The sequence below is a fragment of the Anguilla anguilla genome, chromosome 3 (assembly GCF_013347855.1).
Source record: "Anguilla anguilla isolate fAngAng1 chromosome 3, fAngAng1.pri, whole genome shotgun sequence".
In the NCBI taxonomy this organism is placed as follows: Eukaryota; Metazoa; Chordata; class Actinopteri; order Anguilliformes; family Anguillidae; genus Anguilla; species Anguilla anguilla.
Window position 1 is genome coordinate 1,854,097 of NC_049203.1, and position 12,152 is coordinate 1,866,248.

General features: G+C 45.6%; 1 protein-coding gene across 1 annotated transcript; it reads left to right on the forward strand.

Moving 5' to 3' along the window:
• The first annotated feature begins 1,090 nt into the window (after positions 1-1,090).
• On the forward strand, positions 1,091-6,542 carry LOC118222282 (proheparin-binding EGF-like growth factor). The gene is made up of 6 exons (XM_035407730.1): positions 1,091-1,365; positions 1,942-2,157; positions 3,621-3,825; positions 4,127-4,282; positions 4,551-4,640; positions 4,888-6,542. The coding sequence occupies exons 1-5, from the start codon at positions 1,323-1,325 to the stop codon at positions 4,621-4,623; spliced, it is 693 nt and encodes a 230-aa protein (XP_035263621.1). The 5' UTR covers positions 1,091-1,322; the 3' UTR covers positions 4,624-4,640; positions 4,888-6,542.
• The last annotated feature ends 5,610 nt before the right edge of the window (positions 6,543-12,152 follow it).

Sequence of the window (12,152 nt, forward strand, 5' to 3'; positions counted from 1 at the left end):
TAAAATACGTACATTTCCTATTTATTTTGCGTTTACTTTTCATGTTCTCATTTACTTCTTAAGTGAATTTTGTAAATTTTTAATTTTGCGATTTTTGAAAGATTTTTTTGAAGATGTAAAGCACCGATAAAATAATAGGCAATGTCTATTTAAAAAATTATTAAATAGAAGCTTTTGCTAATTTATATTCCATTACAGTCGATGAAGAGTCGGTGACCCAGTTAATTTCCATTTTAATCATAATATTGCAATTTAATATAACAGATTTTTTTATGCTTTTCTAATTTTTGCGGACCCCTACACGTAGCTTAATTGCAGGGGCATTCCCACACCTTTATTAATGTTAACGTACGGCTTGTGTACCGTGGTACATTAATAAGTAATCCAGGTAAAGTAAAATTTATGTAGGCAGAAAACGGGTTTTCCTCTGTTCACTACGTTCATTCATTGCAACACTCGTTGAATATTGCTGAGACTTACTTGCTTGTCATTTCTAAACTTACCCAGTAGATGCCGCCAAATGCTTGATGTTGAGTGAGAGTCGTTAATATGCTACTGTAATTTTGGTTAGCTTGGGAGAAATTTGTAGAAGGGGCATTTTATTTATTTATTTATTTATTTATTTATTTATTTATGAACGAACACTGTTTTCTTGCTTCTGTTTGAATTGCATTTTTGTAGGCTGTCTCGAGCCATAAACTCTAAAAAAAAAAAAAGGAAGAGTGTGGCTGTATTTACGTCTTGTTGCTAAAATTCAGCTCAAAGACGAAGCTGGTGTGGTGTGTGAATTGCCCTTCTATCTAAATATAATTCCCCTACAGACATACCTACTGGAAATATTAATTTCACAACAGGAGATTTCCTTTTTAGGCTACTCAATATTAGCCTACAGTATAAAAAAATAATGTTTGAACCATAGTTGTGATATGCTTAGATGATGGAGTATGCACACCCATGTTCTGAAATAGCGTATATTAGTGCCTTAGCTCTGGTGTGTAAAGTACGCTGCAATTGGCGTTTTAAGAAGAAAGTTATTCAGCGTAGGCGTGACGTGATTGGGTAAGCGCTAGATATATAAACGGGGTGACCGCTACGAGGTTGTCTATCGAGTGTGTGAGAGCGTAGTGCGTGGGTACTGAGATCTAGCAGGCTACCCGAGCAAAACAAGCAGACTCGCCTAAGCGAAGTTTTAATCAGGAGTATATAAAGCTGGTTCGGCGAGAGTGCTGTAATAGAATCGACGAGAAAAACTGAAACTCCGTCATCGTCTGATATTTGGAAATACAATTCTACCTTTTCTCGTTTATTCGAAGACGGGCAATATGAAAATTTTCGGAGTGCTGGTTCTACTCATCCATGCCTTAGGTAAGTGGCAGAAGGACACTATTTGCTCGGTTGCTTTCACGTTGTTACATCATTCGAGCGTCTAAAGGATGAAAAACTTCGGAAACTCAATATGCGTATTTGGTTAAACAGCTGCTATCCCGACATGCTACTTTGACATCACTTTCTTGAAGTGTACGCTGCTGTTCATGTGTTCAGGTCGAAAATAGGCTTTCCGTGAGAAGCGATGCCATCCATAAAATAATGCAAAACAGTTCAAGTGAATAGTTTTATAGTTTGCATATTATCAGAATGTCAAGTTGTCGTAGACACAGGGCAGCAGTAGCATGCTGTCTACCTACTCAAATTTCAGAAGTCAGATTTTGAGCCAGCTCGACCCGGAGCATGTTTTTAAAGCAGTAGGGGAGGAGTGCTTGTTTTGCAGCGCGTTTTACTGCCATAACCTGTCTTAACCCGTCCAGCGCGCGCACGCCATCGTTCTGGCGTGAATGTGTTTATTGAGTTCTGACGAGTTTACATTTTCATTCTCGTTTGAATTGGGTGGATTAGTCGCGGTGGAATTGCATCATAACTTTGCGGTTCTTTCCGTCTCTCCAGCGGCGTCCAGGTTGGTCAGTGGCGCCTCAATTGACAGGCACGAGAGCGAGAAACCTGCGCACACGGCGGTGGTGAACCTGTTCGCGCCCCTGGATGAAAGCACGGTCGCGGGGGACACTGGGGAGGTGCAGGACGGCGGCGTCGACGAATATTACTACGACGATGAGGAGGATGAAGTTTCCCTCTCCGGGGACTACGGAATCGAACAGCCGAGAGGTACTAGCCAATTACAATGTCTTCTAAACAACCACTTAAACAGCTCAGACTATTTTACATTCCATCCGTTTATACAGCTGGATATTTACATTAAGCAACGGGTAAGTACGTTGCACTTGTGTATAACAGCAGTGCCCTGGCTGGGAATTGAACCTAGCTGTTGAGTTATGAACCCATGTCCCTAATAATTATGCTGTACTGCCACAACAGCTCAGAGCAGATTCTGGGAACCAACACTGGAGTGAATTGTTAAAGCTGATAATATGTTCCATATTTCTGGTACAAAGTGCCTGTACATATTCACAAGAACATGATGCCGGCTGTGGTTCCCCACACTGATTAATGCTGTGTGGATCGGGATTGCAGCCTAACCACTTGAAGTCATTATTGACTCTTTCAGAGTAGGCCTTGGTGGTGGCAAATTTGGTCAGTTTCATTTTAAGGGTGCAGAGCTAAACCTTCAGGCTAAAGACAACCTCTGCTAGGGTAGCCCACTTTTAACTCTGAGTAAACCTGGTTCCTGTTGGATGTATATATAGAAAACCCGGCTAGTGTTGGTTTTTTGAAATAAAAATGTTTCCCGGTGATGAAAAAGCGTTAGATTTCCTCTCCACCAGACACGGGACGAAATGGGCATGCTTGAACTAATCAGCGATTATGAAAGTAGCTTTATTTACCCACTTGCTTTGAATAAAGATTAGCAAAATTAACCCTCATTTTTAACCTGAGGCAGACCTGGCTTGTGCAATTGAGGCATGGCATTCCTTAATGCCATGACTTTTAAAAATCTATTCCAGTGATTTAGAAAACTATTAAAAAATTAACAAGAGCCCATTTTCCTAATTCTTTGCACAGCATGTATCGCGTGTGCAGAAAGTGCAGTTAATTAAGATCCTGTGAGGATTCTGGCGTGCTCTTTCACCGGGGCCTCTGCTGGCTAAGCCACTGGAACGGATCGCACGCGCATTTAGTTGTGTCTTTAGTGTAGTATCACTGAGACCCTGAGGTTTGCCACTCACAGTTTACAGCTGTTGGCACCGTGGTCAGCACAACAGCAAATGGAGCCTGTCCCATTGAGAAGCCCCTTCGTAGCTTTCAGTCACAGCCGTGGCAGAAGCAGTCCGCTTCTTCTCACCTCACGCGTTACAATCTGGTGTCTTTTCTGGGCGGTGAGTCACGGAAGTCACGCACAGAGTATTTCTATCCTGATAAAGATCGGGTCGGTGTGGAACAGGACGCGTGTGATGAATGATGCGATGATAGTATTAGAGAGCGGAAAGAGGTAGAGACCAGTGAGAAGAGTGACGAGTGCTCTTCAGCTCTACCCGACTGACTGCGTCTGTGTCAGCGAGCGCTCTGTTTCCGAGCGTGGGCTTTACGATTGGACGGTTCGGCTGACATGTGACTGCGACGGCGAGCTCGGCCACTGAACGCGGCGCTCTGTTCTCTCTCCCTTTCCACAGTGGCGTTCTCCAGCAAACCCAGGGACCCGTCTGCCGTGCAGGGCCCGGAGCCGAGCGAGGGAACGGAGAGGAGGGGGAAAGGAAGGAAAAGGGGGAAGGGGAAGGGGAAAGGGAAGAAGAGGAATCCGTGTCTGAGGAAGTACAAGGACTTCTGCATCCACGGCACCTGCCAGTACCTGAGAGACATCCGCATGCCCTCCTGCATGTGAGTTTACCTCCATTCTCTCTCTCTCTCCCCCACCATCTGTTCTTCCCTTTCTCTTTCTCTGTATCTCTCCACCCCCATTCCCTATTTCCCCCCTCTCCTGTCAGTTCACGCCAAGCCAAAACTGCTTTACTAGCCCAAGTTACGTTTCTGTGTAATGCTGCCGTCATTTGGAAGGTAAACACGTGCAACTCTTTCCCACATAAATCTGGGTGCCAGACTGGTCTGAGTGTGTCTGCTGTATACGGGTTTTATCTTTGCACTAATGTCAGACTCTCTCTCTCTCCCTCTGTCTGTGCAGATGCCAGCCGGATTATTCGGGCGAGCGATGCCACCTGTTCAGCCTTCCGACGTCGAGGAACGAGGACAGCTACAGCCGCACGACCGCGCTGGCGGTGGTGGCGGTCGTCCTCTCCTCTCTCTGCCTCACGGTCATCGCCATTCTGCTGGCGATCAGGTCAGTCAGACTCAGGATACCACTTAAATCATTTCCTCTAATTGATTTCGGTCACTGCCAAAAGTGACCGAAACGAGATTGCAAATGGAATTGACCCGAAAGCCATGTTTGTTTGTAAGGACTGTGTCAGTGTGTGTGTGTGTGGGCGTGGGTGTGTGTGTGTGTGTGTGTGTGTGTGTGTGGAACTGGAACTTTAAGATGTGAAGCGTGCTGCTCGGAGATGGAGGGTAAGAAACTGAACTCGTTTTTTTTTGTTTTTTTGTTTCAGGTATCACAAGCGAGGGGCGTACGATGTGGAGAACGAGGAAAAGGTCAAATTGGGGTCAGTGCCTCAGCACTAAGCAGCTGGAAGAGAATGGTAAGCATTTGCTCAGTCAGAGGAGATGGGACCAGGGTCATCAACCTTTTTTCATCCTTTACTCACTGTCCCCAGAGGGTGGAAAAGTATAATGTAGAAAGTGGGGAGGGGGAGAGAAGTGGGATTCAAATATCAGCACACAGACGAATAAAAGATGACTCCATTCACCACAAAGTGCAGTTTTTGCTGAATCTGTGCGGCGACATGGGTATTCAGTGCCTTTCTGTGGTTCTCTCTTTATTTTTAGCCAAGGAAAAGGAAATTCTACCTCAGAAACAAGAGAAGGAGAAAGCTGGGAAGAACCGGGACTGCGGGACAGTGAAATGTGGCATGGCCTTTCCCCATGGACGGACGGACAGATGGACGGACGGACTGACACCACAAAGTGGGACTTCGGGGGCTTAACGGGGTCTTCTTCGCCCAGTTCGGCTTGGACAGGCCCCCGCAACCTGGAGCACAGACTGCACGGGGCGCATCGACCGACGTCCCAAAAAGAAGAGGGAAGACTCTCTGGAAGCAGGCGGGGCTGGAGAGGAGAGGAGAGAAGTTAAAGAATGAATTTTTGGCAGCATTTCCCTGCCACATTCTGTACCACCTCTGAGACACACCAGGACTGCTTCTCTTCCAGGAAGAAGGCTCTTTTGCTGCGGAACGTTGTGCCGTCTCCTTACGCTGACGTGTCCTTATGTGTCAGCGGTTTCATTTTTTACATGCAATGTAAAAAAAAAAAACTGCTTAACAAGTATTTTAGTCTTGCAATAAGACTTAATTGATTAAGACTTATTTTCCTCTCTTAAGTAGAAGGTATTCGCTTGTTTTAAGTTACTGCTTGAAAAGCAAAATTTTCTTATCCCATTGGCAAATCCTGAAATGAGTAAAAATGTCTCACCTCATTGGCAATATTTTTGTCTCATTTGGCAAAATATCTGAATATAAGACTAAAATACTTGAGTAACTTATTTTTTGGTTTCTGCAGTGTTCTCATTGTTGTCCAGTGTACTGTATTTTTTTATACCGTCAGTCTTTTAATTTATTTATTTATGTATATTTATTCTAATTTTTACTAGTTCCATTCAAAATGCACTGCCCGATTTAGATTTTGTTTGTTTGTTGTCCTCATTTTGTTGTATTTTTATAATAAATCTAATGGGTATTTATTTAATTAAAATTGTATTGGCTAAATTTAGCTGCCCAGTGGATTGAAGGATTTGTTCAGACAATTTTTTTTTGTTTTGAGTGCTGTCTTCTGTTCACTCAGCTGATTCGGGATCCTGATCAGCTGATTGGGAGATCCTGACCAGCTGATTCGGGGATCCTGATCAGCTGATTGGGAGATCCTAGCCTTGTAAACAGTGCAGGGTTCATACTCTAGCTGCTGGACCTTTAAGTGGTCTGTGGCATTAATGTAACTAGGAATGTTGTGGGCCACGTGGTTGGGATTGTATTGGGTGTGGTCTTCCTTAGCTACTGTTGCTTAATTACAGTATACCAATATAGCTAACTTCTCAGTGTTTTATCCGCTCTAACAGAAGTTTATTTTTTATTTTTTAGTCCAGTAGAGACCAGGCCATGTGTACTTAATTAGTCTAAAGTACCGTTTCGGAGTTAATTTTCCACTGAACATTAGCTGTGAAGGTTCTTGGCTTTCATTTTAGGCGATGATGTGTTATTTAAGATGAAGAGATTCAGATTCAGATTAAAACAAGATTTGTTTTACCACTATAAGAGTTTTCAATTCAGAACTCTTAGGTCAATGTTAACTCAGCTGTTTAACTTATAAAATGTGAATGTGAAGCTGTCCAACTTTTTCAAAACAAATCCTTGTGAAAATATAATACATTTTTAAAAACTGGAAACCTTTTTGTGTAAATTTGTGTCAAGATAAATAAACAATAAAATAAACAAGTTCGAGAAATATTTTTTAAGAAAACACTGTTCTGGCTTTATAACTTCATTCTTCACCAAAGGCTAGTTTGGTTACAGCATGAACTGACCACACTGGACAGGAAGTTCTCCAGAAAACACTTCCTGCCTTTGGTGCCTGACGTTGTGAAACAAAACAACTTGGAATAATAAACACATAATAAAATTACAGAGTTATATCCTGTGTTGAACCGGCCTTTTCACCAGCTGACAAAACACAAACACTTGCGTACATGGTTAAAGTTAGCACAAAGACAGAATCAACCAGACCATGCTGGCCAAAGCGTAACTAAGGGAAGTATTGAAAGGGCTTCAGAGATTTGTTTTCCTATCTTGCACAACACTTCAGAAGTATTTTCATCTGACTTGCTTGGAAAATACAGTCCTGGTTTCTCCCCCACTTCACTGTTCAACAGTTATTGAAGTATTTATAAGTGCAGCAGCACCTGTGTCTTCTTGGTCGGGGGTTCGAAACCTCAGTGAATGTGTGGTTGTAACGCAGAGACTTCTTCCATCTCTGTCGTGCTCACCTGGTCAAAACTTCACGTGAATGTGGAACATGAAACACCAGCCAGTCTTCAGTGACATGCACACACTCTCTCTCTCTTTCCACTAAGGGGATTTAGCCAAGCTAACTGTCAGTGGATCCTGGTCCTTGGAATGGATTGCAACACTTACTCATCAGCGTGGAATGCAATGATGTCACCTACTGTAATTGTCTGATGAAAGACCAAGGAGTCCAGTAGCAGTGAACTTCACTCTGATGTGGTTTGTCGCTCCCTGTTTGTTTTGTTACCCTGGGAGATTCCGGGAGGTGAGGAAGGAAAGCGTTCTGTGAATTAGAAACATAAGGAACGACACACAAAATGCGCCCCCTTATACAGAAGTCCACCTGTGTTTACCAAAAACACAGGTGCAGCGGCCATATTGGTGCCGACTACTTAATAAGCCTTAAGAAGCCGTTAAACATTAGATGACTTAAAGCCCCGCGCCAACGATTCCACCTGGAGCCGAATTGAATTAAGAACTGTAGGAAATCGACCAGGCGAATCGGTGATGTGTGCGCTCTGCAAGTGGTCCTCAAAAATATGAACAGTGATTAAGGCTAGGGCTAGTTTACACGCAGATGTTTCACATTCTTCTCATTGTTTATGCAATGGCTCAAAATACCGTAACGCACTCGAAACTCAGAAGCTGACAGTAGCATTTGACACCCCGTTGGAGTGTGCGCGTGGTGTATCATCTTAAAACATGGCAACCCGCATAGACTAAAAGCTTTAGAGAAGGTAAAACAAACGTCGTGTATTCGTTTTTAAAACGTAAATCACGAGGACATTTATTTTCCGGGTAGGCTTACACGGTGTGACCAGCAGTAGGCCTATGCTTAACCACAGGAATAACGATGGTCATACATTTTATCAGTGAAGGCTCTTGACTGCTGAGAAGATTGCATTCATGCAGTTGCTCTAGCAGTGATAACAGGGACCTCTCTAGCTAATTAACTTGTTATTTTGAGTGACTACTGGTAGTTCGCTAATGTTCAGCTCGTGTTTATCCCATGTTAACTCGAACTAACTCGCTATTTCAGTAATGCCGCTAGCTGTAGCTGGCTAGCTACTTTGCAAAGGAGTAGTTATTGTGCTAGTTAGTAGCCTATGTTCTGTATTGCTTAGTTTGTGCTGAATTAAAACATAGCAAAGCTGCAACACCTTTCCTTTGACCAGGGGTGGGCAACACTGGTCCTGGAGGCCCGATCTGCATACGGGATTTTGGTCCAGCCAGTAACCAGAGAGGAAAAATCCGGGTTCAGAAAGTAGAAGTCCTCCACCGTATTTTGTTCCCACCACCTGCATTGGCTCATTAGCACACTTTTTCAACCAGCAGGTTGAACTAATTAGTGAAACCAGCTGGCGCAGTTCAGGGATGGAAGAAACGCATGGCAGTACATTTATTTTCCAGCCCTGAGTTTTAACGACAGACCATCTAAGCTTCGTTACTATTCCGCACTGCTAGAGCACTTCCTAATGCTGTATATCACCACCACACGCACGAAGATGTGTGTTGGTTTAAATTCGCAGGCCTCTGCGGCGCTGCACGCTAAGATGATTGACACGCAACAGAAGGTCGAGCTGGCGGGCCAACGGATCGAGCCGCTTTAAGCCGCGTGAAGAAGAAACACGCCAATCTGACCAACGGCGGAAATCACCACGCGCGTGTACGAGGGCGTCGGAAGGATGTGAGTGCCGTTACGTCACAAGCAGTTACACGAGTCAGGAAGGAAATCAAAGGTTTTATGCTCGGTCTATAATTTCCCACTCGGCATCGCATCATAAAGTTACCCGAGTAAGACCGGTCTTCTGGGGCTGAAGTAGACCTACAGATAACTCGACTAAAACCATGGTCACGCGAGCAATTGTGCAAATGCTGCACAGGACACAGGGAAATCAGTCAAGAGAGAATGTAATGGTGCAAGCAAACATACAGATGATTGTTTACCGTTTTATTGTCGGTGCACGAACAAGCAAAGTTCGAAAGGCGACTAAAAAGAGTGTTTATGTTCTAGGTAACGGTCTCGCACTTTGAACGTGGAACTTGTCTTCTTTATGGGAACGTGCGGCCGAGACGTCCTGCATGTGCACGAGAGAGCCGCATATAAACTGATCCTCCCGATGTCATCTGGCCTCTGAAATAGAGTGGGACCGTCAATCACACGGCTGCTATTCCAGGGTCCACAGACCGGGACAGCCAAACCCCAGGGGGAATCTTTATCCGTAAGTGTGCCCGCTATTGGGCTGCAACAACTGAACACGCTAATCAATTACCAGTAGTTAAAAATGAACAATAATCTGTTAGAATTTTGGCATGGTTATTAATCACTATGTTTACCTTCAGCATTTTTAGCTAGGAGTTGATCTTATCCAGAACGACTTGCACAGTTGCACATTCTTTCTCCCCCATATATTCCAATTAGGCCAGGCTAAGATGCTGCATGTGAGATTGCACTGGTGGTCAGAATATTGTTGAGATCCTTCATTGTGTCAATAAATTCTTCTATGTTTTTTTTTTTTTAAGCAAAAGATAGATTTTTCTGGGGAGAAAAGTGTAGCATAAGCAATGAGGACAAAATTGATAGCTGCAGTCCAAAGACTATTGTGACTATTGTGTCTTTGGTTAATGGCACTAAATGTACTGGCAGGAAGTACGTAATTTTGGAGTTAAAAGGAGATGATGAAGAAAAAATGGTGAGTTCTCTTGTGACTAATCTTATACTGCAAATACCTATTAGAGCATGTGTCTGTTGACATTTAAGTTTTACTTTGACGATCAGTCTGTCGGGTGATTGGTGGATGGTGACAGCGAATCAGGGCTCAGTTCTGAAATGGTTGTCCTTATCTGAAACAAATGGGCCCTCCAGAGCCTGTGCTGTTGATCTGGTGTGACTGGGCTGCAGGGTATTTGCCCAAACCTGTCACGCGGAGGCTTTGCATTTCTGCGTGTGGTTGGATGAGCAAGGTCACGTCCGGCACGAAGAATGCGCTGCAGTAGTCAGCGGTATTAATTCAGAAAAGGAGGCTGGGTTTGCAGCAGCCGGGGTTATGAGTGTACCGGGAACGGGAGGGACCTGGCCGAAACAGCAACAGTCGCAAACGGCGAAACCACGGCGATCTTTTCTCCGAGCACAGCACATTTCTGACATTTTGTTACTCGGTTACATTAAAGGTTGGAGCGGGGGAGGGGGGGGGGGGCTGGGGGGCTGAGGGGCGGGGGGGTTGTCTTAATTTGGAATTTCCAGTCATCCGCAACTGCAACCTTGTTCGCCCACGAACCCCCGCTCTGCTGAGCGTGTCGACATCCGCGGTTCTGCTGCCGTTCGCTTTCCCGTGTCGTCAGTCGCAGGCTGCAGCTACGCTTGCGCAGGGTGGAGTCGGAGGAAGACCTTTCGCATGCAGCGTTAACTTGTGGTCCTCGGCTGACCGATTGACCCGCAGGGGTCCCTAGAGAGATGAAACGCCGACCCCCTAACCGACTGAACCCTCCCATACCCTCTCATGGTGATGCAATCGCCGACTGTGCGTTGCCCTATGTAGCTACCGGGCGGCAGTCGGCACTGGTACGGTCCGGATTCGGTCTGAGACTGCGGAGCTCATCCCTGCAGCACAACATGGTGCCTTAACCGAATGAGCCACCCAGCGACCCCTCCAGTCAGTTTCTCAGGATCTCTCTCTCTCTCTCTCCATGTGAAGAGAGTTCCTTTTCGGAGTTCCACTGGGGGAAGGCTTTAGCGTAGCACGGCTCAGAGACAGGATGTGACATCACCCCAATGGGAAGCAATCAGAGTGCAATTGGGGCTCCCCCTGCTTTGTGGACCTTGGTCTTTGGCTTAGTGGGGTAATTGCGTATCTTGTTGTGCGGAAAGATTGGGTGATGGCCTGGTCTGAACACGACAAGCAGACACCCCCCCCCCTTTTACATTAACACCAAAAGCAGCCTGCCAGCTCTGCTGAAGTGCCTGAAGCGGCCCTCCTGGCTGACCGGCTGCAGATGGAGTTTCCTGCTTCCGTCTTTTTCTCCTCTGATCAGGGGAACAATAGGGCTTCTCCACACAGAGCCCTGGAAGTGCATAACTCCGCACAGCTGGAGACTTCATCCAGTCTGACTGCACACAACAGAAACGGAAGCAAGCAGCAGGAAGTACTCTGATTACCTGCAGACTAGATAGTATCTGACGTCTTATCAAGCCTGGTCTTGGGGGGAAAAAAAAGAGTCTTGACACATTCAATATACAGTATTTCGCTACCTTAGCACTTTCCTTTGAATTTTCTAGAGAAGAGTGAGACTCAGCTTTCTGGCTAATTAGCCGCCCCTCTCTTGTACCCGGTGATGTGCGAACACAGTAGAGCTGTAGTATTCCACCCCTGCTTTATGCTTTTATGGGATATGTTTTACCAGAAACGGCCATTGCAGGGGGTGTCCGATCTGATCCGAAAAGGGCCGGTGTGGGTGCAGGTTTTTGGTTTTAGCCCAGCGCTACAACACCTGATTCGACTTATCAAGGTGATAAGCCAAGTCAATTAGTAGAATCAGGTGGCGTGGATAACTCTGGACACCTCTGGACTGATGCATTCAAACATCCAGTCTTTTCCAGCCGAGCTTTGAGTGAAGATGCACTGAGATGAGACCGTCCTCTTTTCTGCACACGCCAGACTCTGCTGTGTCTCATATATAGCAGAGAGCCATTCTGTGGATCTCCCTGTGGGATAAAGCTCCTGGGAAAGTTTTCCCCGAATGAGCATGCATGACAGTAGAGTTCCCAGCGCATGCTGGCGTGAAACAAGCTTTTACAAGCTTTTACGAAACTGGTACACGCTCAGCCGCTGGGCGGGGTTGCCGTGGTGACACACGGCCTTACATGGTCATGAGCGGCATCTGCATAAATAAAAGAGGGGTGGACGAGAATGTGAGCTCGGGGGGTTTAGAAAGCGGCCCGCCTGTGTTTGTCTGTGGGTCTGCGGGTGGGCACAGCGCGTGCTCGGGTTTGGGGGGGGGGGGGGGGGTGTGAGAGGGTGGGTGTGTGTGTGTGTGTGTGTG